At 38.0% G+C, this 27,662-nt stretch overlaps 2 protein-coding genes and 1 non-coding gene across 5 annotated transcripts; all 3 read right to left on the reverse strand.

Moving 5' to 3' along the window:
• Positions 1 to 2,438: 2,438 nt before the first annotated feature.
• Positions 2,439 to 2,636, reverse strand: LOC113463201 (U2 spliceosomal RNA). The gene has a single exon (XR_003387031.4). It is a non-coding gene; the product is annotated as a U2 spliceosomal RNA (small nuclear RNA).
• Positions 2,637 to 9,089: 6,453 nt separating this feature from the next.
• On the reverse strand, positions 9,090 to 18,402 carry LOC103714344 (mitogen-activated protein kinase kinase 1-like). Of its 3 annotated transcripts, none has more exons than XM_008801551.6 (8): positions 18,105 to 18,402; positions 17,788 to 17,872; positions 14,488 to 14,628; positions 13,482 to 13,706; positions 13,203 to 13,385; positions 12,814 to 13,037; positions 9,631 to 9,676; positions 9,090 to 9,545 (listed from the first exon to the last, which is right to left on the reverse strand). In XM_008801551.6, the coding sequence occupies exons 1-8, from the start codon at positions 18,176 to 18,178 to the stop codon at positions 9,447 to 9,449; spliced, it is 1,077 nt and encodes a 358-aa protein (XP_008799773.3). In that variant the 5' UTR covers positions 18,179 to 18,402; the 3' UTR covers positions 9,090 to 9,446. The 3 variants fall into 3 exon arrangements, with proteins under 3 accessions (XP_008799773.3, XP_089782042.1, XP_089782043.1); XM_089925916.1 differs by having other exon boundaries at positions 17,788 to 17,966; positions 18,105 to 18,310; XM_089925917.1 differs by lacking the exon at positions 13,482 to 13,706 and having other exon boundaries at positions 18,105 to 18,392.
• A 2,856-nt stretch (positions 18,403 to 21,258) lies between these two features.
• LOC103714345 (early nodulin-93-like) lies at positions 21,259 to 24,178 on the reverse strand. The gene is made up of 4 exons (XM_039125366.3): positions 24,045 to 24,178; positions 23,465 to 23,526; positions 23,143 to 23,218; positions 21,259 to 21,594 (listed from the first exon to the last, which is right to left on the reverse strand). The coding sequence occupies exons 1-4, from the start codon at positions 24,151 to 24,153 to the stop codon at positions 21,503 to 21,505; spliced, it is 339 nt and encodes a 112-aa protein (XP_038981294.2). The 5' UTR covers positions 24,154 to 24,178; the 3' UTR covers positions 21,259 to 21,502.
• Positions 24,179 to 27,662: the final 3,484 nt, after the last annotated feature.

A 27,662-nucleotide genomic window follows, 5' to 3' on the forward strand; every position in this document is an offset into this window, starting at 1 on the left:
GAAGGTAACCGCAAAATCTATATTTTTATTAAACAAAATTCTAAGCTATATTTAATGATTTCTTATCTCAGCTATTTAGTTTGATATATTTGCTTGTGCCATGCCACAACCCCGTTACCGGGTCGACCATATGACCTGGCCATATAATCCTTAAAGTGAAGCCCTAGAGATTATGCAAGGCCTAAGACGAACAATATCTATGTAATACCAACAATTATAATCAATTCAATCCAATAAAACCACTATCATTAAATAATCAACCAGCTCAATTATAAAATTTCAAATGTTCATCGGTATCAGAAAAAAATAGACTTGACTAACTAACTAATTAATTGCTGCTCATCCTACACATCTGAAACTACGCACACTGTGACTATAAAAAAAAAAAAAAGAAAAATATGAGTTTTTTTTAGCCCAGTAAAAATTTCGAACCGCTACACCATAAGTAATAAAAAAATAATTAAATAAACAATACCAGATAAAATGAATATTATATCAATATTTGGAAAGCTCGTTCAAATAGCATGCACATATGCCCTCATTATTATCTTACCATACATACATACATACGTACATATAGAAGATGATACTAAGGATCTTTATTTATTTATAAACTCTCTCGGCGAATGGGTAATACCAGCAATAGCCATTTATGATACTATGCAATTTGTGCCACTCGATGTGCATACGATATGCATGGGATTCGTATGTATGTATGTATGTACATATGTATTATAATTGTTTAACAATAGTTTCTTATGCTATGTCATTTCTTTTTCATTAACTTGATTTCCAGGTTTCATATCAATATTTTTCTGATTTTGGACAAACCAAGATCATGACCCAAATCCAAGACTGCTAAATAAAATTCCACACACAAGCCTGTGGAGGCTATCCCATGCATAAGCCTATAGAGCTATGCCATGCATAAGCTTATGGATGCTATCTCATGACGAAGTTAGTCCAAATCATATTTTTTTTATTTGATTTACATGTTATCCTTATCAAATTGATTCCAATTATATAGTATATTTTGCACAATTTCAAGGTACTTATGATCATCATTCATGTAGTTATTTTTCAATATCTAATACGTATAATGATCATACAAATATGTTCATATCGAAAATCATATAAAATATATTATCTTTTGCAAAACCAAATCCATAAATACAAACCTCACGATGCAAAACCAACGGTATAAATTAACAAACATGTTATATACATATTGGTGATCAAGTATAGAGATTTTTATCTTTATCGAAAATAACTAAATACAATAATCACTGACCCACTTCATGATCTACAAGCTGGGGTGCAGGGTAACCCAATCAAAACTTTCTTGCGCAGATGACTTTTTGTCTATAGCATCAAACTCAATTATCAAAAAAAAAAATTATACAGTGGACTAGGAACCTAGATTGCCTACCGGCATCTACTAGGGTCCATCACTAAATCCATTGAATCATTTCTACCAATTGCTTGGGTAATTAGAGAGAGAAAGGGAGAGAAGAATCAATGATAGAAAAAAGAGATAGGAAGGAAAGCGAGAGATAAAGAGAGGAAAGAGAATGAGAGAAGAGAGGGAAGAAGAGAGAAACCTCTCTCTCTCTTCTCTTTTCATGAATGGGAAAGTTCATCTTCCTTTTCCCCTTCCCCCTTCGGGTCAAAAAGAGTGGCAGCTACAATGGCCCAGCCCCCCACCCAAAGGCGGCTATAAGCAACCCATAACCTCAATCATCACTGGCGATAGCAATAGACCATCACAAAAAAGAAGAGAGGAAGAAACACAAAGGAAGCTCTCGAATCTACCAAACTCGGCCTAAACCATCGCCGATTTTTCCAACAATTGGTCATACCATTCCAAAAATTCCAAGAGAGGTGAAACTCGACCAGATCCGGTGATCGGCAATGGTCAATAAGAGACAAACAACCAAAATAGAGCACCCCTATTTCTGGTAGTTTTCTGATGATTCATCAGCTCAGTTTGAGCCAAATGATGGCTAAAAAATTATAAAAGAAAGAGAAGACAATATAGAACGCTAACATCGGTCTGCCGAGGTTCCTTGGTGGTGTTTCCAATAAAGAAACAAAGAACTTGAATTAGAATCGAGATCGGCAACGACTCTTAAAGTTATTTTCTCGACATGCTTGAATGCTAATAGGTCTGGCCTCTTCAGGCCGGCTCACTAGCCCAAAAGAACTAGGCAATTATAATAAAATTTTAATCTGCCCAAGGAGAAAAAAATTATAATATCCAGGTCTCCGTTGTCATGGTTCAAGACCAGCCATAAAGGACAGCTATTAAGCGAGTGAAACTTTATGGAAAAACGCGTTGAAATACGTATTTCTATCTTCGAACAAATTCCTTTATAACAGAAAAAAATGGATGAGATCCTGTCAGAGATAAAATAAAGAAGCTTAAGTCTTTGTTTTGGTAGGGGTGGGCCGGGCCCGTGCGGTAGTGCAACGCATGGGCGACCCGCAAGGACCGCAGCGGCAAGCCCCTGCAGATGGGCCCTTCCCCACAAGAAATTAATTTAATACCATGGTGGGCCGATGGCCCACGTATCAGATATTAAACTGATAAGAACAGATACTACACTTGATCTTAGCCAAAAGGCCGAGAAAGGTATGATTTTGTTCGCCGCCCGTTCCTCTCTTTTATTTGGACCGATCCTGCTTCCACTCGTCATCCCAGCCGATATGGGACTAAACTGATTCTGCCGAACCACGTGATACGTGTGATTACCAAAAAAAAAAAAGGAAAACAAAAGAAAAAAGCTTATGTATATTTGTATAGGTGCATATGGAGAGTGTAGATAAGCCTCACAAAGAGACATATTGGAGGAGTTCATACCATATAATAGAATAGGTGCATATATATATTTGCATAATAAACTAAATTCGAATAGGAGATTTAAGTTCTAATGCGATCTATCGTTCCAATCTATAGAAAAATAAAATGTTAAAAAATAATTTTCTTTCTTTTTATCAACATGTTATATGCAAAAATAATGCATACAAATCAAGATTCTAAAAAGAGCTGTTTTTCAGAAAAATAGGTATAAAAACTAAATGCCATGTTCTTTCAATAAAGTAAATTTATTACGAAAAGCTAGTATGGATGTTATGCCAATAAGTGTTATTTGTTTGTTTGGCTTGAAATTTGACTTATAATTCACAATATGCTTTTTCAATAAAGTAAGCTCACTTATTGTAGGATGAAATTTTTATTTATATTTTATTTATCAAATATTATTTTAATATCAAAATTATAAAAGAGTAATCAATAAGTTGGGTAGAGTGTATCCAACAAAAATATATAATATTTTATTTGGATCGAGAGACCTAGAAAGAGAGAGAGAGAGCAATCAATTCTTAATTTGATTGGTTGGTTGGTGAAAGGGAGAAGAAAAGTTTAAATTATCTTTAGATATTTAAAAAATCAAAAAATCGGAGAGGTCCAATCCTATCTATTGATCAATGATAGTTGATTGACAAGACTATTATACCCAATAACACTGCCCCACATACAACGTGAGCCCTGCCCAATTAGATGGGGTCGCATGATAGATTAACAACTATGACCCGGGATATTTCTCCAATCTAGATGAGAGAGAGAGCCATTTTTTGGAAGGAAAAAAGAAAAATAAAGGAGAAGAAGTGAAAATTTGGTCATTTCAAAAAAAAAAAAAAAATCAAAGAGTTCAATGAGAAAATGGATTCTATTTTCTCGTATACAGTGTTCTCTTCTCTCTTCTTTTAAGATTTTATTTTCTCGACTCCGCAACAAGGGCGCGCGTGTGCGTGTTCGGATAAGATTTAGAGTCACAATGAGCAAGATTCTCTTCTCTAGAAAAAGCTAAAGCTCCACCTACCAAGAGTAGGAAACTTAATTAATACCTAACACAAGTATGACTTATTTAATCCCCCAGGATGGAAAGGTATGACTTAATTGAAAAGAGAGAAAAAAAAGCACTACCAAGTCCTAATCCATCCAGGATTTTTAACTATTTCGTTGACTATGGGAAACCCGATAGGAAGCATTGAATTTTGGAGTTTGAAGTTGCTTAGAATTAAGGCGATTTTTAGATTAATTTTGCTGAAGGAAACGTTTGCAAAAGATTCTTCATCTCTACATTTTCTCGGATTAAGGCATATTAAGCTGTTCAAAAACTTCTATCATAAAATTCTTACCTCTCCCCCACCTACAGAAAGAAAAAATCAAAAAAAGGAGCTACAATATGATGATTGCAGAACAAATAAATTCAGCACATGCTCCATCATTAATTCTCTCTCCAAAATCTAAAGATATTCTGGTGACGAAACTCTTCAAGCTTTTTTGTCTTCATGTAATTTAGTGAAGACATAAATTCTTCTGTACAGGAAGAGGTGGTGGTTTGCTGCTGCTTCTTGCAATTGAAGAAGCACAGGAATTCTTTGATACGGTCTTGCGGGAAGTTCCCGGAATATGATTAGATTTGGGGCTTCCATCCAGCCCTCCTTCATAGCTCTTGCATGACTTCGTTCTCCTTTCGTAGGGTGTTTCTTTCTTTGGCAGATCCGCGAGGCATCTCACATCGGACAGGGATGAGTAGGACTGGGACTTCCCTTGATAGTACTTGGATAACCCTCTCCTGCAGCACCCACAGTCAATATTTATCAAACGAATTCATGATTATAGATAGCAACAGCAATAGCAATCCTCCATGCAGTTATAAATGAGATATTTTTGGAAGCAAAAGAAGAGTTAAAGCCTGCAATCTTATATATCAACAAAGGCCCTTCCATTCACTCTATGAAATATCTTTTTAATATAAATTTTTTTTAGGATTATGGTGCTTCTTGGCCGATCGGTGAAATGAAATAGAGGTTAGGATGGCGAACTAATTTCTTGAGACGCAATGGTGGGAAATTGTATTTGGTTGAGCTGCGATCACGGATAAATAAATAAATTCATGCTGGAGGAATACTCACTTGACAGGAAGTTGCGCCATGAGGGGGGATAATCCGTCGAGAGGCCTCTCGGAATCGAATTTTGGCGGCAAGAAGGTCGTCTCGGCCAAAGGACGGGGAGAGTCCGGAGAAGCTGCTTCCTCCTCTCTGAATTTCGATGGAGGAGAGTCCTCGTCGGAGTCGCTGGAGGAGGAAGATTGGCGTAGCTTGACGTCATCTTCGTCACCAGATGGAAACCAACGACACATTTGGTTCAGCTCTTCGCCCATTCTAGCTTCAAGTCTTGGGGACTCTAATGGGGGCTCTTATTTATGTGTACGTTACGAGGCCGCTAGTTCTTAATATATATATTGTGTGCAATGTTGGTCCATAGTTGTTCTTAAAGTGCTTAAAAATCATTTTTGACCCGCGTAGCAACCCCCGCCTTCTAAAAATATTTGATACAGATGGAATATTTTTTACTCACATCTTTCCTATCCGTAGCATAGCCTCACTAGCGTGACAGGCCTACTTCTGTGTAAGTAGGTCACACCAGCACCATCTAAGTAACGGTAGACCGGATAGCGACTTCACCGAACAAACCAGACGGAGAGCATCCGGTTTCCGCATTTAATCGACACGCCCGCGCGTTTCGAACCTGGACCACTCCGGTGAAATCAAAGTTCTGTTCCCATCGTACTACCACCTCGATGGTAAAAATTATTTTTTTTGAAACAAAAAATCTACGTTGGTTATCAAATTATTATTTTCAGACTTCTCCATTATTATTACAAGATTGTCGGAGAACGATGTGCTCATCGCTACATTATGTAGATATTTTATGTCTTTGTAGAGAAACTAATAGTGTTGATGTCCAGATAATAACCATATGGAATCAATTTTATGAGATTTTTGTACTGATCCTTCTGTTCAGTTTTTATATTTAATTTAATTTAATATATTCGATAAAAAACAAAAGAGCTAGAGGATGGTTAACTTTTTGGCCTTTCCATTGGCTCTTTCTGTTCCCTCCATTCCAAGGGTATATCTGTAAAAAAACTGTTTTGTGGAGCTGTAACGGATAAGGTCCAAGCTTGGGGTTCATCCATATCATGCTTCTATCTTTCTTCCATAACCCGTTCAACGCATGTGTCGTCGGTTTTTCGGTGGAATCTCTCACGTGTATGATTGTAGTGGAACAAAACAAATCTAGAGGCAACTTTGGTGGACCAAGGGATTCACAAGGAAACTAACAAATAAAATCTAACATGATCCCGGATAGATTTTATACGGTCGCATGTTAGGCTTTCGGACCTCTCAATTTCCTGTGGCAGGGGGGACCGACAGAAAGTCCACGGCCGAGATTTGCGTCCCCTTGCTTTTACGAGGACTTGTTCATAACGCGTGGGAACACAAAAGACCCGAGCCTAGCATGTCATTTTGGAATATGGAATCGTTTCCATGGTTGGTCCGGCGTGGATAAGGATCGATGGGAGGGAGAGAGAAGGGAGCAGAAATAAAATAACAAATAATGAAACTAATTTTTTGTTGGGTTGTATTCTATGCGGCCCACCACTCCAGAAGCTTGGTATGGATCGAGCGCGACAGGGTACTGAGCTTCTTATATGCTTTGTTGCTTTCTGATTTCGTTGGCCGCATTCATATCACACCCAATTGTACCAAAAAAAAAAAAAAATCGCTAAATGGAATAGATTGCTACAGGTGCGTGCTTACTTTGACCCGTGGGTCCACTGGATCACATGGCGTGGACGGTGGGCATTTGGGACTCGGAAGGGATAAAAAAGAAATCTGGTTTTCCATGCGTTCTTATCTAAAACCTCAATCGGGAAGTGCGCGCACAATAAAAGTATCGGATGAAATCAGAAATTAAAGTTTAGTAGAAAAAATTTGAAAGTTATACAATAATATAAACACCTAGGTATATATCTTTCACGTATTTTAATAGCTGGTCCTTTTATGGACCAAATTACAACTTTTAGTTCCTGTTGTTGATTGGGACTTTAAGACCCATTTCAAGTTTCAAATTTTTGTTAATTCTAAATCCTTAATTACTATGCACGCTCGTACCTCAATATGTATGCAGTTTTTTTGTTTTTACAGGAAAAATATGCACACATAATTCTGAACACATAAATTTAAGTATATGCAGATAATATAACTATATATGTGGATATTATAATTATGAACAAAAACTATTATAAGCATGCAACCTGCAAGTGGAAGTGTCCAAAAATTTGTTAAGTATGTGCAGGACTAAAATTTAATTATTGACGGTTAAGGGTTCATGGATTTGGGAAAAACTAAAAATGGATAAGGTAGCTTCATTGTTAACTCTATCTATAAAGTGATCAGGGATAGCATCTATCTTGCATCTTTTTGACACTCTCTAGCATGCGATCCACTATAGCGATTGTCATGGAAGATCAAAGACTCGACACCTCAAATAACAATTTTCATATGGTGGAAAGATATGGCTGTTCTTCCCGAAGCCTAGGTTTACAAAGAATTTCCACTTTTGAGGAAACTTAGGAGCATCTATTTTTTGAGTGTCATTTTGCATGAACAGTGTGATTTTCTTCCCTACTCATTGTCCGTAGTCAAGGAGCTTCCAAATCTTTCAAAGACAAGATTTCTTCATGCTTATTGCCTTTTTTTCAAACAAATCATTCTCCTTTCATTTCAACAGCTATAATTTTTTGGCATATACAAAAAGCTAGAAATTCAAAAATATTTGATGGCCATGCATCAAAAAATTCTACTGTACAAAATTCAATGCATGGTTGCTTATAGTAGCCTCTCCTAAGGGTTAGATGCCACATAATGTGGGATGCAGTAGCACATCATATGGGATCCAATGTAGTAATAATTATGAGAAACTCTGGTGGTGATCATATCATGATTAGCCATTTTATTTACTTTCCACCTTCCTCTGCTGAAAAAGCTGAAGCTTATGCCTTGAAAGAGGGGATCTAATTATTACATACCATTTTCTAAGGAGACGCACTATCATTAACGGTTCAGCTTTTATCGACGGCATCTAGCAATCTTTCTTGGTGAATTTCTTATGTTATCATCAATTGCAAAAGTCTCCTCCAAAATTCACGTCATTTTCTGATCTCTTATACTCCCTGCGCACCACAACAATTATGCTCATCTATTAGCAACTATGCCACCAAAAATTGTGGTATCTCTTCTTATTTTCTCTCGTCCCCAATTTTTAACTTTTATAATTAAAAAGGATATGAACCACTTTTCCTATGCCGAGGACATTTAATAGAATGAAACTAGCCTAAGGGCATTCAAACTTTGAAAAAAAATATATACGTAGCATCATTAATTATCAATGCATGAAGATCTCTTGAACCCCATGAACAATTTTAAATTATTATTCGTCAATTATTTTACAAAGAATAAACGAGAGGCATTTGGTCAGCCAAAAAAAAAATTTAATCATTTTTAGATAATTTGATGAATATTTTTGTTAGTGGGATTCAAAGCTTAATCACCCTTCTTAAATACATGTGAACTCTAATCTTGACATCAGCCGGGCGGGAGGATAAGGTAAGCTTTGAGCCAAATGCTACTTTAGATTAATTTCTTGGCCAACGGAATCATTCATAAAATATTCTTGAGTAATCTGCAAATAGCTTAGTCAATGTGAATAGCCCATAAGTTGACAATAACTTACAAAATAGTTTGATACTCTAACGATGATGCTGATAAATAGTTGGTGCTACTTCCCTCCAGCTGCAGGAGCCATAGTTTCCAGGGGGATCTCCTGAGGATGATGTTATCATCTTGAATCTTGGTAAATTTTCCAAAAGCAAGAACTTTTTCCCTGGCGGTAGGACCATAAATGAAAGGAGTACCGACCATATTGAATCCCCCATCTCAGTCCAGGTTACCGTAATGTCTAGGGATGGGCCAACAATTCACGAGCTCATAGGATCGCCTTTTGTTCATTGGAAATGGTTTCGCTGTATCGCCTGCCTTAAGTTACCATTCTCCTAGATGTAATTTAGCAGGAGACAAAGGCCAGTAATAGAATGATTTAGCAACTAAGAAATCATCACCCGAAAAAACATTCAGCTGGTGCAGCTGAGTATGATCCACGCATGAAATAATCCTGATACAACCAAATGGTGGGATTTTAGATAATAGATTAGGAAACAAGTTCAGCGCAACAAGAAACATGAAAAATTTCTTATGCCGCACTCAGAAGTTCCAGTCTGATAAATTAATACACCACTGCTCGGATGTTTTGCGTTTGATTGGAATATAAATTGCCGGTCTCGACCATGGCTCGATCCGCATAAATTGCAGTATGGATTTTAATAGCTTTTTGCTGGAGGAAAACTAAGTATATGCATGATTTTGACTGGAGCAGCAACAAACCAGAGACTGAAGGAGGGCAAAGTGAACTTGCAGCATCTTTAGCTCCCGGTTTTTATTTTACCTTTAATGCGTATGTAGAGACCATCACATAATTACACATCACCAGGTAAATTTACAGGAGAATCTAAGCTGCCAACAAGGATTGCTAGATCGATGTCTTTGTCCTCAAACTTTTTGATGAATGGATGACTCTGGAACCAGGTGAAGCGATTCAGTAAGAAGCACACTAAAATTGTTAAGATAAAAATTGCCAAAAAAACTGAAAATGATACTAACCAGGAGCTCCAAAGACGACATTCTTTCATGAGGATCCTTTTGTATGCTGCACACGAGACAGAACAGAAGGAATAATTTTTTTTTCCCCACATCATATGCCTTCAATGAGGTGTTAAATATACTGTGGTAGAACTTGCAGCACAAAAACAGAATAAAAAAAGCAATAACAACTACTTCATTTGAATCTACAATGTCCAATTAGATAGAGCACAGCAAGAGTATGATTGATATAACTTAAGCATATTAAGATTTGCCAAAAAGCCACAGTTTTTCTAAGTTTTGAGATACGTCTCCTAACGATGATCAATTAAGCCAACCCATATGTATGGGGTAAGTCCTGCTAGTTAAATGTTGCTGCCACAGGTGATGATCCAAAGAAAAAACTGTGTAGAAGTTTATAAATTAAACTTGCATTTATGAAAAAAAAGGGTGCAGATTCAGCAAACATCACAAATTGCAAAAACATCCAGATGAATCAAATTCAGTACATTTGATTTAAATTGAGAGAAATAAGTATGCATGTTGACGACCCAAAAGTACTTCATAGACATCTGCAGGAATCTGGTTCGGAATATTTAATTTAAATGCAGATAAATTAAAAGACATATGTATGGTGTTGATTCAAGTAACTGAGTAGCCACACACACTGACAGGCCCATGCATGCATGCTGATAAAAAAAAAACACAAAAAGGGCATATAAACACATGCACGCGCAAGCACACAGTCAAGATAGTAGAGTTGTAAATTTAACTGTTTTAATTTCATTAACTACCTATAATTGAGAGAAGCTAGTCACGAGTCAAGACAGACAATAATACGACAAAAATTTCTTAAATAAATGAGTCCACAAAACTGATAAAATAACAGATATATTATTCCTAGATTATTTTAAAAGGCATTATGACAGGTCTAAGTCAGAAAAGATTAACTCATTAGATGATGTGTACTCGTATGAAACTTTCAGTAAATGGTTGTCCACGTGCAAGGACTCTTAAATGTCTAATCGCATCACTAAGATGATTCTTTGAGAGACCACCAAGAGCTGCACTCTATGAAATGACTTCGTGTATCTTATGAGAATTTTTTAAAAAAAAATTCAGATATACTGCTAAAAGGAGATAGGGGACTCCAGAGCATCTCATAAATATTTATCACAGGTTGCATTTGAGTCAGTTTCCAAGTATGTTTCAACAAGGGTTTCAAGCTTGTCATCTAATAATATGGTAAACATTATGAGGTTGAATGGCTCAAATCCCTCGACAACAGAATCTGATAGGATGCTTTATATTTATAAATATATTAAATCCCTCATTTAGAGAGGAAGTTGATTATTTAAACAAATACAACAAGACATATTTGATCACCATAGCCCAAGACTAGATAGATGCCAAGGATCATATGGATTCCAAACTATTGGAGGGTTTCTATAAATGGAATTAGGAAGAAGTATTATAATATATTAAGTGTTAATTAAAAGTGTGAAGTGCAAAATTGTAACCCTAAGTCACATAAAAATATGAGCTACCTCAGTGTGGCTGTATTCTTGTATTTGCTTCTATTGCCATCATCAAAAAACAGTACGAACATATTCTAAAATCTGCTCTTCTATGTCTGAATCAAATCTTTGAAGTACCAGATCAATTCAAGTATGCCCAAGACCTCAGGATTTCAAGAAGAGGCTCAACTTGCATAATGGTATAACCCGACAGTTAAGGGTACTTAATAAGAGATGAAAGGATTTTTTGCCATGATCATGGTTCGAACAGATGGCATTCAGAGCTCCACGAGGAAAACAGGCTTACGGACAATCAAGATGAGCAATTTAAATCAGAAGAATGTACAGGCAGGACCGCTACCCTTTTCAACTCGCCTTATAAAACATACAAGGGATAAAATCTGACAGTGTTTGCAGATTTAGTGAAGCCTGAAGAAAAACAATGTCGTTATGGAGCAATGGAGCAATCCAAATGTCGCAGAGCAAGAGATCATTGATCAGAGAGGATGTGAAGAGCCTTCAATATTAATATGCTGAAAACATCTTCTTTATATAGCAAAACATTGCCTTTGAAGAGCCATCATTTCCACTAATCTCTAAGCATGCAGAGTAAAATGAAGGTGGCAGGCGTATATCATGGAAACTTGGTAAATCCTTTTAAGTGCATTTCTTTTTTGGTAGATGTCTATAAGGGCTTGTTTGGTTCGCGGGAAAAGAAGGGGGGAAAGTGTGGTCAACGGGAAAGTAATGAGATGCCTCTTATTTGGTTGGAGTTTTCAAAGGGGAAAGACGGAAAAGTTGTATTCCCATGAAAATATGATTCCCACATTTCATGGAAAAGTCTTTCCCATGAGAAACATGAAAAAGTTACTTTTTCATGAGGCGGAAATCACTTCCTTTTTATTTTTTTCCAAAAAAGCCCTTCAGCATTAAAGAAGCATTAAAGAGGCATTAAAGACCTAATTTTTATTAAGGGCATAGTAGGAACTATACATAACTTTCCCAGAAAAGTGGATGGCCAACCAAACATAAGCACTTTGGAAATTTGTCACTTTCCTATAGTCAACCAAACATGCCAAAAGTACTTTTCTAGGCATCCTCTTCCTAGGAATTTGTTTCCCAGGAATCATATTCTTAGGAGGAAAAATGCTTCCCGCGAACCAAACGAGCCCTAAGATTTTTAACTGATAGAGCATGTAGCAATAATTTCAACAGAAAGATATGGTCCTCTGTAGATTAAAAAATGCCTTTACTACCAATATGTCTAACATTCATCCCATTTTACAAACAGACTTTAATTCCATTTTCCATATCAAAAAAGAAAACAAACATATAATGATTCTCAAAGAAAATGAGAGATAAGATTCAATTGATGTTCATCAGCTATGATGACGCCTGACATTTAAAAAAGAAAAAAAAGAAACAAGTAGTAATAAAATAAAGAAAATGTGATATGACCAATCATTGAAATTTTTTAGGTGCATGCTTCTATTCTTTTTTTAAAAGTTAAAATCAGCAGAAGAAAAACTCTACAAGAATAATTTGTAAAAACTGAAAAGCGAAAATTAACATGCTCCATAGTAGTAAAATTTTATTATAATATGAATGTAAAAGGATCAGCCATATGATAGCATGCGACAATGCAATAAAAGCAATAAAACGGCTTGATACAAGAACACTGACATACCAAGCTGATATAAACGAACAAAACTCTGGAGAAAATTGATCCAATGGGGCAGAAGGTGGTGGCTGATCTACAATAGCCTCCAAAAGCTCATAAAAGCTGGGCCAACCTTCCTCTTGTTCAGATGGTATATAAGGAAAGCGGCCTATAGCACACTCGAGTATTACCAAGCCCAAACTCCATATATCACTCTTATAATCATATGAGCTTCCACTGATCCGCTCAGGCTGGTAGCAAAAATGGAAAACAATGATGTAATATCAGTTTCTAAGGTCAACTATGTTTTGAAGGAAAAGGCAACAAAATACTAGAATGATTAAAGTTAATAGAAGTGATAAAATAGTCATATCATGGAATTAACAAGAGGATTATCAGATAGCAGATCAACATACCGACATATAATTGTAGGTGCCTACAAATGTATCTCGCTGACCCATGGAGTTAGCAAGCACCGCGCTCACTCCAAAATCCGTTATCTTTACCTCACCTTTGTGATTTACTAACAAGTTTGATGGCTTTATGTCCCTGTGAATCACATGTCTTTCATGGTGCAGATATACTAAACCCTTCAAAACCTGAACGCCAAAGAGAAAACATGCTGTTATTGAACACATTATGAGCCACCAGCTGCATAGAAGCATACATATTGTAGTTCTGTAAATTATCCTTGCCTGTCTGCAAACAACTGCAAGATATGGCTCAAGGATTGTTTTCACTTGTTTAATTACATCAGCCAGAGATCCTCGATCCATGTATTCCAAGACAAGAGAAATTACGCCATTACGGTAGAAAGAATGGTAACAAACAACAACATGCGGACACTGTGATGCTTTATTTATTTTAAGCTCTTGAACTATTAGTTTACGAACTGGCTCTTGAATATTCATCTGAATGCCCTGCAAAATGCAATGTCTTACCATCAATTCATTGTGTCCTACATAATGCTATTTGGGAAAAACAAATATGGATTCAAGGCCTTAATTTCCCACTGATTACTAAGACCAGCCAGAAATCTTTAAAGCAGCCATAATACGTGCAAGTGTCAGGCAAGCACTGTCTCCTAGTGCGTTTGCATATCCTTTGTTAATGAACTAAGGATAGAGCCAAGAGGGCTAATAGGTAATTCCACATTCAAATCATACCAAGATTAATATTCTACATATTCTTCCACTCTACAAAGAGATATTGTGGCAGAATTGCATGAGAGCAGCAGTTTGAAATCCACTGTAACAGCGTCCGGAAAAATCTTGCAGGTCTTACCCTCCATCTAGCTGCTGACCAGTCCTATTATTTGTCAGGACTTCATGAACCTCATCCAGTTTACCCTTCTAAAAGGAAGCCTTTTCTTGAAAGATAGAAGATACCGATAGATTTGGTTGGCTGGAATTAAGAATACTGAGATAAAGGATGTTATTGCTTTAGTAAAATTGTCTGGCCACAGAGTTATAATATATACAAGAATATACCCCATGGTTAGCTCAATCTCACTCTGTAAATAATGAGAGACCGAATATTGCAGAAAGACAGGGATGAGAATGAACTGATTAATGCCTTCAGATGAGAATCTACTAATCCTTCCCTTATTCTTATTTTCCTATAAAGTTACACGCTCTCTTCCAATATACATGAAACAGGTAAACAAGATATTAGATATAAACATCATTATTACTTCTATACCTTTAGGGCATACAGTGTTCCCAACCATTTGTGCCGCACAAGCTGAACAACACCTCCACTCCCCTTCCCAATAACTTTAATGGCCTCAAGGTCTTCCAACAAGAACTGCATATCCTCCTCCTTAACATCTGGTTGCCGCATCTGAGAAGGTAAAAACCGGCCATAAAGATAAACATCAGCAAAAGGACAAAGAAAAGAAAAATGAAAGATTGCTTCAGAATAGATAGATACAAGTGATAAATGTTATGGATAGGATCTAAAAAAAGTAAAACGAAGAGTTCAAGCTTAATAAAGATTGAAGCCCGTGCCAAATACAATTTAATTGATTTTGGAAATATTTTATCTATAACTATGGATGAGGATGAGCCTTCGCACAACAATATGGTTACTCCATTGTGACATGGAGATCGTGGGTTCGAAACATGGAAATAGACTCTCCACATGAGGGAGAAAGGCTTCGCACATCTGACCCTCCTCAGACCCCACCACGGCAAAAGCCTCGTGCACTGGAACACCTTTTTTAATTGTAAAATTATGGATAACTAGAAATTTCACTTGAACCGAAACAAGAAAGCTACCAAGTTAACATCGAACCTGCATCTATGCATGCATAAAGTCATAACCATACCCATCAAGCCTTATTCCAATTATTTTGTGTCTCCTTTTTGGATCTTTATTCACCAAGATTTCCTATCTAGGGGCACCTCTAATTTTGTTTCAAGCTTTTCATATCCTTTTTCACAATCTCCATCCATGTAACATTAGATCTTCCCTCCTACATCCTTCAAACAACCTTCTCTTCTCCTACATCCTTCCAAACTAAAGTTCCTCTTCTTATTGGAGCCATCTTAAATCTTCACTGTATGCACCCATAACTTTTAAACAGATTCTCCATCACTTCATCCTTAATTTTTGCAACTCCAACAGCTCCTCTAGTACACTAATTTCTCAATCTATTCTATTAACACATCCATTTTAACATTCCCACTTTGCTACAGTAAACATATTATCCTGAACTCTATTTATTATCCAACTATCCATGCATTGTAAAAATAGCATTAAAATTTAAAACTATAAAATTTGGAAGTGCATATTTTTACTAAGAAAAGATAGGCGGAGAAGTTGCTAAGCCAGAATCAGTGACACCTGTAAGCATAATGTCAAAGGTGGCATTTAAAGAGTAAATCTGATAGAAGAGCTCAAAAGAATCAAATCATCGGGCTTATACAATCTTCCTCTGACATTGATGTAGCCTTGAATCATCATTTTGTACAAATTTAGTCAATTATCTAATAAGAGAAAGCTCTTTACACATCATTGGCACTACTCTATGCACTAGACATTTGTAGAACATATATAACTATCATCGTAACAAAAATATAAGTTAAAGAAAAACTAAGTAGCTAGAGAGTCACAGAATCAGAATCTAAAGGCTACAAAGCACAATAGAAAATAGAGAAGGAAGAAAAATAAAAGATCAACCAAAAACCCTTTTAAGCTTGATTACTTTAATGTTCAAGTTTCAAAAAGACATGGTCAATATGAAGATGTTTCATCCACTTTTTACCAAAGCAAATCAAACTAAAATTGCAGTGTTTGTAGTAAGGTTCGCCATCTCGGTACCGAACCCCATACTGGTGCCACACTAGCACAGTGTCGGTATGGTATGGTACGATTTTTTTTTTTGACGTACCGAGTGTCGGTACGCCACCCGTACCAGGTACTGATATGAAACCAGTACTGTACACCCTATACTGTCACTCGGTATGCCATCCATACCAAGTACCGGTACCAAACCAGTACGATACATCCTATACCGTCCGATTTGGGCCAGTACAACGTACCATAATCTACAGTATGAATGATGGCAAGGTTCAAAAATAGATGAATGTTAGTATCTGTCTCGGTCATATTGATACAACATCCTGCCAGCCAATTTAGATGATCCAGCAACATGCACCAGTTAGCAATTTTTAGTTTATCTTTGAAGACTCCAAGCATCACAAGAAATTGACTTCTGAAACCAGCTATCAATGATAAAAAATCAAGTTCAGAGAACAAAATGAAATCAATGCATTAATTATGGTATTATGCTAAAGGACAGGATCATAGCTCTAGAGGATCAAAGAGGCCCCCATCGCTCCTAGTCCTAAAATTTTGGGATTTTTATGCTGTTACCTACATTGCACTCAACAGGCATGATATAAAAGTCTAAACTTTATTGTTTTCTTTAGCAACCACAAATAACATAAAAATAGAGGCAATAATAGCCATGTACTAAGCACATTATTCTTCTCCAAATTCGCTCTTCAGAAGTACCCAATAATAAAGCAAATGCAAGATATTGTGAAGCATAATATCCAAAAAGATTCAGATAAGTAAATTAAATTGGAGCATATTATGTAGCATATTATCCCAAAAAAATAGATAAGTAAATTTAATTGGTGTCAAATTCTATATGTTAAAAAATTTGTTAATATTGATATTAAGATTTCCAATATGAACGAAGCAATGGGTACTCTCTTATACAATTCTCTAGTTGTCTCATATCAAAAATAAGTATATAGTGTGAGTTTTTCTGTATTCTTCTCTCGATGCTTTGCATTCTGGAATCCACCAAAAGTATTGCTTACCAGTAGATATGATTATAACTGAACTTCCATCCCTTGCCTTTTCTTTCAGCAGACATTGATTTGGTTCAGCCATTATCCACATAAAGTTTTGCTCTCAGTAACCAACCTTCAACAGTTTGTTATTTTATCTGGTTTTATTTTTATCATATAATCTTCTCTAGGCATCATTTTTTCTTCATTTGGACTCTACCTAACATCTTTGTACTCCAAACGTGCAAAAGGATAGTTCGTCAGTATGATCATAACCTGAAATTCTCTCACTTGCTTCTTTACAATCCTGATACCGTCTCACCATTATTCAATTTTTTCATGCAACTAGTCCAGAGCATGCTGTTTTCTTATAACCTATACTATTCTTTGCTAAATTACTAGTTATAAACTAGTCTTGACAGCGCTTGAGGAAAATCAAAAATGAGAAGAAGGTCTAGGAAGAATACATAAAACTTCAAGATTTGTGCTGATTCCTACGATCGAGCTGATAACATAGTTAAAAGTGCTTGTAAATCGTGATGTCGGCATAAAGAACTCTGTAGGACTTGAGAATCTAATGTAATAATTTCAAAGCACAAACTTCTCTCTATGCTGCTGCAGCACTGAAAGTTAAACAATAAAAAAGATAATTCAAGTATAATTCAGGAAAAGAAAAAAGAAATCAAGATGAGCTTACGCGACTCTCGGGTTGTTCAGAGATCAACCGCAACCCTTTCTGATTGAGCCGCAAGTCACCGTCCGTGAAAGTCCCGCTCGCTGTCCTGAAATCCCAAAATCCCCAATTTTCTCACGATCAAACCCATAAAGAATCTTGAAAAATTGATCGGGCCATATTTGGAAAGCCATTAAAGAATCCTGAAAGAACAGAGTAGCTTCGACTCGATTTTGAACGCCAATTTCAGCCAACAAAAACTCGGAAGGGAGGGAAAAAAAACTTAACTTGGATCTCTCGAAAGAAACGGAGGAAGAGAAGAATCTTGGAGGAATGCTTACAAGAACTTGTCGACAGCGGTTTCTTGAGCCGGCACGGCGACCTTGAGCTGCTTCAACGGCTTCGGGCCCTTCATGATCTAGGATTTCGCGAGGGCGTCGAATCCTGGCTATTTTTCTAGGGTTTAATCGAGGAGAGAGGGGGGGGGGGCACTAGAGAGCGCGTGCAGACGGAGGAGACTGGGATTGGAAAAACCGGAAAAGCTGAAGAGAAATTTTAAAAGATAAATAAAGGAGGAAGCAGCGACTTTTCGACGAAGAGAGACAGCTCGATAATAAATTCAAACTACCGATGACCCCAGTCCTTTGTTCCCTGATAAAATACTTCCCCTGGCAACGAAAAATTAAAATAAATGCATAAAACCCGGATCCGTTGGGTTTGGCCACCGCCGGATCTTGGACACGTGGCAGACTTGTGTAAGTAGGAGCTAAGTTAGGTCCGGGTTGGATCTGACCCGGTATTTTTATTATTATTTTTATTATGTTTTCCAACAGTTGCACCCTCACCTTAACCAATCAGTTCACAACTATGTGACCTCTTCGAAGTCAAGATATATTACATGGCATAAAGATTAGGTGCAGTATCAGTTTATGTCTATGAGACCTATTCGCAGTAATGGACAACAAAGAAGATAACTCAATCAGTTGCTTTGTTCGTCTTCTAGTACATATAAGTAGCCCGAAAAGAATCACAGTTTCTTACTATCTATTGTATATCTCTAAGGAGAGAATAGCCGTCGGCTTATCGCTCAGCATCCCAAATCCAATTGATCACTATAGCAAAGTCTTTTTTCAGAGTGATCTCTCTAGCTCTAAAAATACTTCTCGCATGGGTGATGCTTTTTCATGCCGCTCTAAGCTTCGCTCATATAACTGTCGTACCACATATGCAACGCTTTCCTGCGGCAATCAATCTGAAGTTGTGCTCGCGGATATCTCCTTCTATTAGCACACTACCATCGTAATTCACTTAGAAATGACCAGGAGTTGGGGTTCCCAAGTGATGATCTGCTTGTTAGGGGGTAAATAGGAGCTTAGTTGGGTTGCCGCTTGTTCTTCCTTGAGCCACACGTCCATCAAGCTGATGCCTCGGAAGCAAACTCCTTACAAGCTGTCCGGATTTCAAAACCACCAGACCTAACGGATCCGTTTCTTAACTCTTGTCCAAGAGAAAGATTAGCTGGCAGCCGTACGTGTCACGCAAGCGGCCCCACCACCATCACCACCGTTGGTTGGAAGAGACTCCTAACGGCAGTTCGCTCTTTTAAATTTCACCTCCGGTCACCGTACGCCTAACACACCGCCCCCATCGGTCAATGGGGTTAACGAAAATGCCAAATAGCACGAAAATCATAATTAATAAAGCCCATGTTGGGTACTGCTGTTGTTTACGTCTTTTATCTTAGCATTTTGCACGTAAAATTTATCATTTCTTGATTTCATTTTGACATAAAAGCAACGAAATCTTTATGGATCTTGCTGGGGTGCACTTTTACAGTATTTTTATCAAGACATTAGGATGGATCCTGGCATTCCTTTGGAAAGGGTATTAAAATAAATTACTAAACAATGGTTAACGCCCCACCACCACTACCTACTCCAGTCCGCAACCTAATCCAGGCCGAAACCCTAACGTAAAAGTTAATAACATCATATTTGCAACTGTGACCGGCGATGATCCTCAACATGCTCGCCCACTGCCAGCAGGTGCGCCGGGACGGTGGTGGTGGTGGTGGTCCCCTTTCCTTGGTAGAAAGGTAGGAGGGAGATATCAGCAACGGTGGCGGATCTAGTGATGGTGTTAGATCCATAAAGGATAGCGGCGAGGGCAAGGTCAAAATTGGATAAGAGGAGCTACTTGATGGTGGAGAGGCGAAGGCAGAGGAGACGGCAGATGTAGGAAGGCGAGGGCCAAGGACAAGACAAGGATTTCAGGGTGAGGGCGGGGGTGCCATTGGAGCCGATGGGTTAGTAGGGGTCAGAGGAGAGGCCACAAGGATTAGGGGTCCCATGCTTCAATCAAGATTTAGATATATTGTGTTGGAGCAGAAAAAGTGAGTTGCGTCTCACCCAAAGATATTGTCCGCTTTGGAAAAGAGCGCCCACCTTTTCAGGATAGTGTTCCTCCTCACGGTTTTGTCCTTCAAAAAGCGCCTCTGGGAGGAAGGGATGTTGTTCCTTTATTTAAGGCACAATTCTTTTCACTACTCAACCGATATGGGACTAAAGGTTTGTGGACTCCCTTTACACCCCTAATATTACCTTCCGAGTGGAACAAATTGTGCCTTAAATGGAGGGACAACACCCCTTCCTCTCAGAGACGCCTTTTGAAGGGCAAAGCCGTGAGAGGGAACACCGCTCTGAAAAGGTGGTGCTCTTCTCCAAAACGAACAATACCTCTGGATGGGACGCAACTCACTTTTCCTGCTCCAATAGATAAGGCGCCCCTGGGTGCGTGGACCTCCCCCCGCACAATCCTTCCCACTCGGGGGGTAGTGTTAGGGGTGTAAAGAGGGGCCACAAATTTTTAGTCCCACATCGATGGAGTAGTGGAAAGGATTATACCTTAAATGAAGAAGTAACACCCCTTCCTCCTAGAGGCGCCTTTTAAAAGGCAAAGCCGTGAAGAGGAACACCATCCTGAAAAAGTGAGAGCTCTTTTTCAAAACGGACAATATCTCTGGATGGGACGCAACTCACTTTTCCTGCTCCAACACACTACAATACACAAGAACATTGAATCCCATCCAGCGCCTCTAACCCTCTTAGATTATGCTTTGTAATACCTAATCCGATGTGACCATGGCATCTTTTTAACATTTTAAAGAATTTTTTCGGCCTTGTTGCATCTGTGGATACATAGGATGACCATCACTACTTGATAAACTAACAAAGCTCACCATTATTACGGCCACGGATTAATGAATTCTTCCCATTATCCCAAATATCAGCCTCAGACAGCAAATGGAAGTTAAACAACTTGACTATAACTAAAGAAATCAGCAGTCCTGACAACAAGATGACATATGTGCATATTAGCATACATATATTTAGCAGACAGCAGAATATCACTGTACTTGATGAAGACAAAAATCTTCGTTTACCATCCAACAACCTGGTGTAAAGAGGAAGAGAAAACAAAAGAAACTCACAAAAATGAATAAACAAAGGTGGTCGATTAAGAGCCAAATACAGTAACCAAAAAGAAAAGATAGAAAGAAACATAAGGCAGCATAATTCATATGATTATTATAGTTATTCAGAGGGTAAGGATATGAACAGCAACTGGTTTGGTTGAAGCATAATCTCAGACACAAGCTTAGATATGAAATGCATTGAAACTGAGAAAACAGGTCGATTCTCCGAGCAGTAACGACCACACCAAGGGGAAAGAGAACCCATCAAGTTGTTTTATCATACTTCTGGAATGAATTTTCCCTTGCACTCTCTAGAATAGTCTGATCAGCAGCAATGAAGAATCCAGCAATGGAAGCTGCATAACGAGAGTTTCAAGTAAGCTCCATAACATTCTGCTTTCGGATTAAAGCATAGTTTTGCAAGTGCTTGGACATGAATAGATGCAGGAATAGTCTTTAACACACTTCAATAAGAAAGCATGCAAACTTGGGGAAACCTAACACGTGGACTTATGGTGCTAAAGGTAAGACTTAAACATCGATATTAACGTACAGCAATCAGTATACTCGCCAACTAACAGTAACATGGAAACAATGCTTTAGGGTGATATCTTAACATGATAGAGAGAACAGAACTCAGTACATTGAAACAATTCTTAGGTTAATATCTTAGCATGAGAGACAGAACAGGACTCGCTGTACAGGCAGACATGTATCTCTAAAATTCACAGATGATTCAGCTCAAGCTGAAAAGGTAAATCTGTCCTTTCCAGTGAAAATAGAAATTCATGAACTCAAAATGAAACCTAGCTATGTCAATGATCACTTCAAGTTAAATGGGTGTTTTGTTGCAAATAAATATTATTTCAAATCCTTGAGTTATTTTAACATGCCAAACATTTTAAACTCTTTTTGTTAGAAATACACTTTGTTTACTTAGAATTACTATGTGAATGACAAGGTATTTGATAATTTTCTATTGAAGTCTGGTGGTGAAGATATACAGTAGAAGGCTAAATGGCTCACTGGTAGACTCTATATAAATAAATCACCCATCAAGTCACTGTTGCAAACCTCCTGGCATTCCAATTTGAGTGACCCGTAATTTGAGGTTCATTCAAAATGGAGTTGGAGGGCTGTCTGAAGTTAAGACCCTATATAATCTGGAGCAAAGTTCTGCAGACAGCCATTCTTTGGGTTGGACAGTTAAGCAATATTTATTTTTTTCACAGAAAGAATGGCTTTGAAGGTTAGCTAGATAAAAAATTAATCATGGTCAATTAAATAGCCGCAGGAGTTTTAGGAAAAAGCAAAAGGGACATTTTTAATAGCCTAAAGGGCTTGACATATTTATGAGGATCTATTGGTGTTCCTAAGCTTCAGGAGCTTTCACTGATCAACAGGACCACCTTCTAGGCTTGTTTCTTGGTTTGGTACTCAGATTCTACTTTGCCTTGAATCTTTTTGGGGTCATTCAGCAGATATCAATTTTCCAGATTTTGCCGGCATCAAATGATACATCATAAACCTTAGCCGTCAAACATATGACACCACAATTAAGATAAAAACCAGGTTCCTTAGTATGTCTGGAATGAAAGGAGACATATTTGGAGGACATTGACATGGCTCCATCCTATCCATCCAAATCTTGCTGATAGTCAGAAGAGACATACAGCCAACACAAAATAGCTTCGCATACGTCAAAAATGCAAAAGCAAGCACATTCATTATGTTTTAATCAAAGTAAGAAATAATGGAAGATAACTAGCCAACAACATGACAGCAAATGGTGGCATTCCTACTCTTTTTAACTTTCCGAAACAATCATGCTTTAAATCACATTACACTGAAGGTGTTGACAAATCATGCCAGGAAAAAACTCAAGTATCTCCAGCGCAACTTACCTGATGATATGATGAGCGCTTGTGCAGTGTAATTAAGGTTAGCTTTAGCCCATGGAATAACACGACAGCCAACCAACTGAAACATATAATAGAATTAGATACAAGTAAAACAAAGATTGCAGCAGCCTATTAAAAATCAAAAACCTTCATGCCAGAATTATTTCTTTCAGAAAAAGAGCCTGAATAGCCAAAGTGAAACCCGTTTCCTCGCTGCCTTATACTCCAATATTTGTGACAATGATCGAATTGAAAGCAAGGAAAACTAGAGATCACATATTCCTTAACAACTAACATGACATGAATAGGAGAGGAAAAAGCTTACCGTTGGCACTGCAGCTACAGCACCTGTAATTAAGGCTGTCTTAATTCCTGACCGAACGGCTTCTGTGGAACAAAGAATTAAACAAGAGATGAAATTTGCAGCAGCAATCCATGGCATTATAGTTTTTTAAAAAAAATGGCGGGGAACACCCTTATCCATTCCGTTCAAAAGGAAATATGATCCTTTTTTCCCCCTTTTTCATGTTATGTAGTGACTCATGTTGCTATGCCTAATCGTTTGGCTTTGATCACGAGGTTAATAGCTAATAACAGGCGTAAAAGGAAGTGCTGTTTGTGACAGAGATTTGATGGAGGGGACGACATTAAAAACGGATTTAGCATCGAATTTAGTAATCCTCTGATCTTAAGATCAGATCAATATTTGAAATACGATTATTTTGGTTTTATTAGCAAAACGGAGGAACTTTACAGTGATTTCTCCGGGCAAAGTAGAATTCGATTTACCAAATTGGAGAATGGAAAGCAAAAGGATCAGGACAATTTTTGTTTTAATGAATAGAGAACTTTATTTTTCATCCCCAAAAAAGAAAATAATAGAGAAATTTATGCGACCGACCGACCTCTTACGGAGCTCTTGGAATGGAGGGCAGTCGGCTCGTTAGGAGAAGCGATCGCAGAAGGTTTCCTCCTGCTCGCCCAAGCGTCTCTCAACTCCGAAGGAATACCCATCCGGCATCCCTTCCCTGACGTGAAGCCATTGAGAGGACCAACTGGTTTGTATTTGGAAAGGACTTTGTGGGCCCTACGTATTTTTTTTAAAAAAAAGAAAACAAAGAAAGAAGGAAGTGGAGAGGCTGCTGGTTTTTAGCCCCCGTTTTGAGCACGGAGATGTCCAAATGCGACGCGTAGAAAATCCTAAGCGGGTAGACAAATTCGGAGCATAAGCGGATGAGATGAGTTCGAGAGCTACGTGGACGGTAATGCTACGCATCCGCATAGAATGATTTATATACACTGGAGAGTAAATAATTTGCACATTGTGGAGTTGCGATGTATTGAGCCGCCCCTTGGTTTCAGCTGACGGTATGCTGGAAACTCAGGCTGGTCGATTAGTTTTTCGGACTGTGGACCGCCAAGGACTCGTCTGGTTGGCTAGATCGATGGAAAATAAGAATATATATATATATATATAATTAATTTTTTAAAAAATATTTTTTATAAAAATCAAATTTTTTATTTCATGAGGAAGAAAAATTAAAGTATTTTTTTTAAAATATTTAACTTTTTAGATAGAATAGAACAAATTTTTTTATTAAAAATATAATAGATGTCCTATAAATTTTTCTACGAAAGTATATATGTATATATATATATATATATGCTCAACCCAGCATAAGCTACTCTAAAATATATTATTTTTTTCAGCCAAACATATATGTAAAAGTTACTTTCTCATGCTCGAGTTACCCTCCACCAAAGATGAACATTCTCGTATAGAGATCAAATTGTGGCTTCTGGGTTTTCTTATCTAGGCTGCTCCAACTCTTTTCAATAGAATGTGATATGGGGTATCTTATCACTTAGTTTGGCTTTTTTTATGGAAAAAGGCTCCATACAACTATACTAGTGGAAGGCTAGAGCTGGTTGGCTGCCCTCGCCCATCAAGACTGGTAAGAGGTATAGTCCAATGTTCAACCTAGGGTAGGAGATGGCTTAGAGATTCTCTATGACACCTATTAAACAATAATAAAAGCACTTCCTTTGGGAGAGATTCTTTAAACTTGACATCAGTTTATACAGCGCGTCAGAACTAGGCAGTGAATAAAGTATACTCAACTATTTATTTCTCGTGCAATACTATATACTCGGATAACTTATCTAACTAGTTGGGACAGTCCTGATTCGGAGGTTTAGCATTATAAAGCTACTCATTAGCATATATCCAAATATCAGCTTTCTAAAAAAAATATTTCATTGACCAATCAAGTTCTAAAGAAAAAAATGAAAAATGGCTCTAGAAGTTAGCCGTCGTTTGCAGCCTCACCTGGCCCGGACTAATACAAGCTTATAATCTCGAGCCACATCGCATCATTCAAGTTGATCTCTCCGTGACTATAAAAGCTTTACAATCCATCTACAAGAACGTAAACATTTATGCGGGTGGAACCGTGGAAGGCATTGATTTGGCTACACTCCACCTGTTGCTAAGTAAATACCAATATAGCATGTATTGCAGCTTCGTTGAGATATAGTACACCTCGGTGTGAACTTTTAATGTGTAGTTGCAACCATTCGATATCAAATACTTGCATGCATGGATTGTGCAAATATCTAGTTTAATGATCATGGAGCCATCCGTTTATAGCTTCGTGGGTTATTGGAATGTGAGCACAAACACCACGCGCTAGAAAATTTTTGTTTTATCGGATATCTCTAAAGAGACCAAGTGATGGTAAAACCTAAGTTTGATCTATAAACTAATTTGATTTTGCAATGATAAGAAAACAAGCAAACGAAAGGTGCAAGCTTTTCACCCTTTTGCTCGAGGGAAAAAAAAAAGAGAGCATGCACAACGTATGCTAGCTTTATCAACTCGTACTTATAATCTATCAGGATGACTCTTGTAATATTCCTTTCCTTAATTAGGAGTTGGAGAGCCTAAGCCTCCTTGCATAAAGCATTGATTGTTGAAATTGCCGTTGCCCCTGGCTCTGCCTTAGTTTGTTGCGTGCTTTTGTCGCAAACAATCAACCCTGTGCTTGCAAAAGCAGTTTTAGGAACTAAGGATCCATCATTGAGAATTAATTATTTGAGAAAGACATACTGTGGTATGTGTAACAGAGATATCGGATGATATTTTAACTTCCACACTCTCATCCGATCTTCCTGTATATGGTCCGTTGCTCATGTATATCTACAGGGATATGACTAACTGTGTATCTCTTCGATTACTCCCATTCAGTTGTTCTCTCCACTATATATCTGCACATACTTCATTAATAAAGATATCGAAATTACAAAGTCTTTATGGTATCAGAGCACGTTTTTTTCCTCCAACGAGAAGAAATCGATCTCCTCTCATGGCCTCTAGTGATTCATCCAGTGCTACCCTTGTTGTGGTTACCAGTCCCACCACCACCATGTCTCAGCTAATCTCGATCAACGCAGCCACCCAACTTCCATTGAAGCTCTCATCGTCCAACTTCGCTTCATGGCGTGCACAATTTGTTTCCCTTCTTATTGGCTATGACCTAATGGGTTATGTCGACGGTACAACCCCGTGTCCGTCAAAGGAAGATGCGTCCGCTTCATCCTCCTCAGCTTCGCCGTCTCTTTCGCCGGTGTATCTTCTCTAGTTCCGACAGGACAAGCTTCTACTTCATGCAATCCTAGCATCTATTTCCGAAGCAATTATCCCACTGATTGCAACGTCGGAAACCTCTCATACAGCCTGGTCGAAACTTACTCGGCTCTATGCCAACCGCTCTCGTACCAGAGTCATGCAGCTGAAAGAGGAGCTTACCTACATCCAACATGGTTCTCGTTCCGTGACGGACTTTCTCCATGCTGTGAAGATCATTGCTAATGAGCTCGCTGTTATTGACACTCCCCTCTCAGCAGACGATGTTACACTTCATGTCCTTAATGGACTCAGCTCTGACTATCGGGATAATGCTGCACCAATCCGAGCACGTGAGACTCCTCTCACCTTTAAGGAACTTCATGATTTGCTCCTCGGTCATGATACCTATATCCATCGCCTGGAAGCATCTACTGCAACCTTGGTTGCAACTGCAAACTCTTCTCAACGTCGAAACCCCAACTCCAAACAGTTTTTCCATAACAAGAGCTCTCATTCTCCCTCTGGAAGGCCTAGAAATGCTTCTTGTCATGACAAGGCGTCCATTATTTGCCAACTCTGTGATCTCCATGGCCATTCAGCCAAAACCTGTCGAGTGAAGCCGAAGCATAGCGTCTTTGTCAACTGTGCTTCTCCCAATTCCTCTTCGAACCAACAATGGCTTGTTGACTCGGCAGCATCTCACAATGTAACTTCTGACCTCTCTAATCTCTCGATTCATTCGGAGTATGATGGTACAGATGAGGTTGTCATCGGTGATGGATCAGGTTTGCGCGTAACCCATGTTGGCTCTACAACTATTTTTCATCCCACTCGTTCCTTCAACTTATCTAACATTCTATGTGTTCCGTCCATTCATAAGAATTTAATTTCTGTT

This window comes from Phoenix dactylifera, chromosome 1 (assembly GCF_051530095.1).
Source record: "Phoenix dactylifera cultivar Ajwa chromosome 1, Ajwa_hap1_PhDact_Kaust_v1.1, whole genome shotgun sequence".
Classification (NCBI taxonomy): Eukaryota; Viridiplantae; Streptophyta; class Magnoliopsida; order Arecales; family Arecaceae; genus Phoenix; species Phoenix dactylifera.

What these genes read in the sequence shown, in the direction of transcription:
- LOC103714345 (XM_039125366.3), bottom strand. Translation starts at nt 24,153, where the DNA reads ATGGGTATTCCTTCGGAGTTGAGAGACGCTTGGGCGAGCAGGAGGAAA. An exon ending in TTCCAAGAGCTCCGTAAGAG is followed by an intron (nt 23,527 to 24,044) that starts GTCGGTCGGTCG and finishes TTTGTTCCACAG; the next exon opens with AAGCCGTTCGGTCAGGAATT. An exon ending in AGCGCTCATCATATCATCAG is followed by an intron (nt 21,595 to 23,142) that starts GTAAGTTGCGCT and finishes CTCGTTATGCAG; the next exon opens with CTTCCATTGCTGGATTCTTC.
- LOC103714344 (XM_008801551.6), bottom strand. Translation starts at nt 18,178, where the DNA reads ATGAAGGGCCCGAAGCCGTTGAAGCAGCTCAAGGTCGCCGTGCCGGCT. An exon ending in CTGAACAACCCGAGAGTCGC is followed by an intron (nt 14,629 to 17,787) that starts GTAAGCTCATCT and finishes TTACCTTCTCAG; the next exon opens with ATGCGGCAACCAGATGTTAA. An exon ending in GAACACTGTATGCCCTAAAG is followed by an intron (nt 13,707 to 14,487) that starts GTATAGAAGTAA and finishes TGCATTTTGCAG; the next exon opens with GGCATTCAGATGAATATTCA.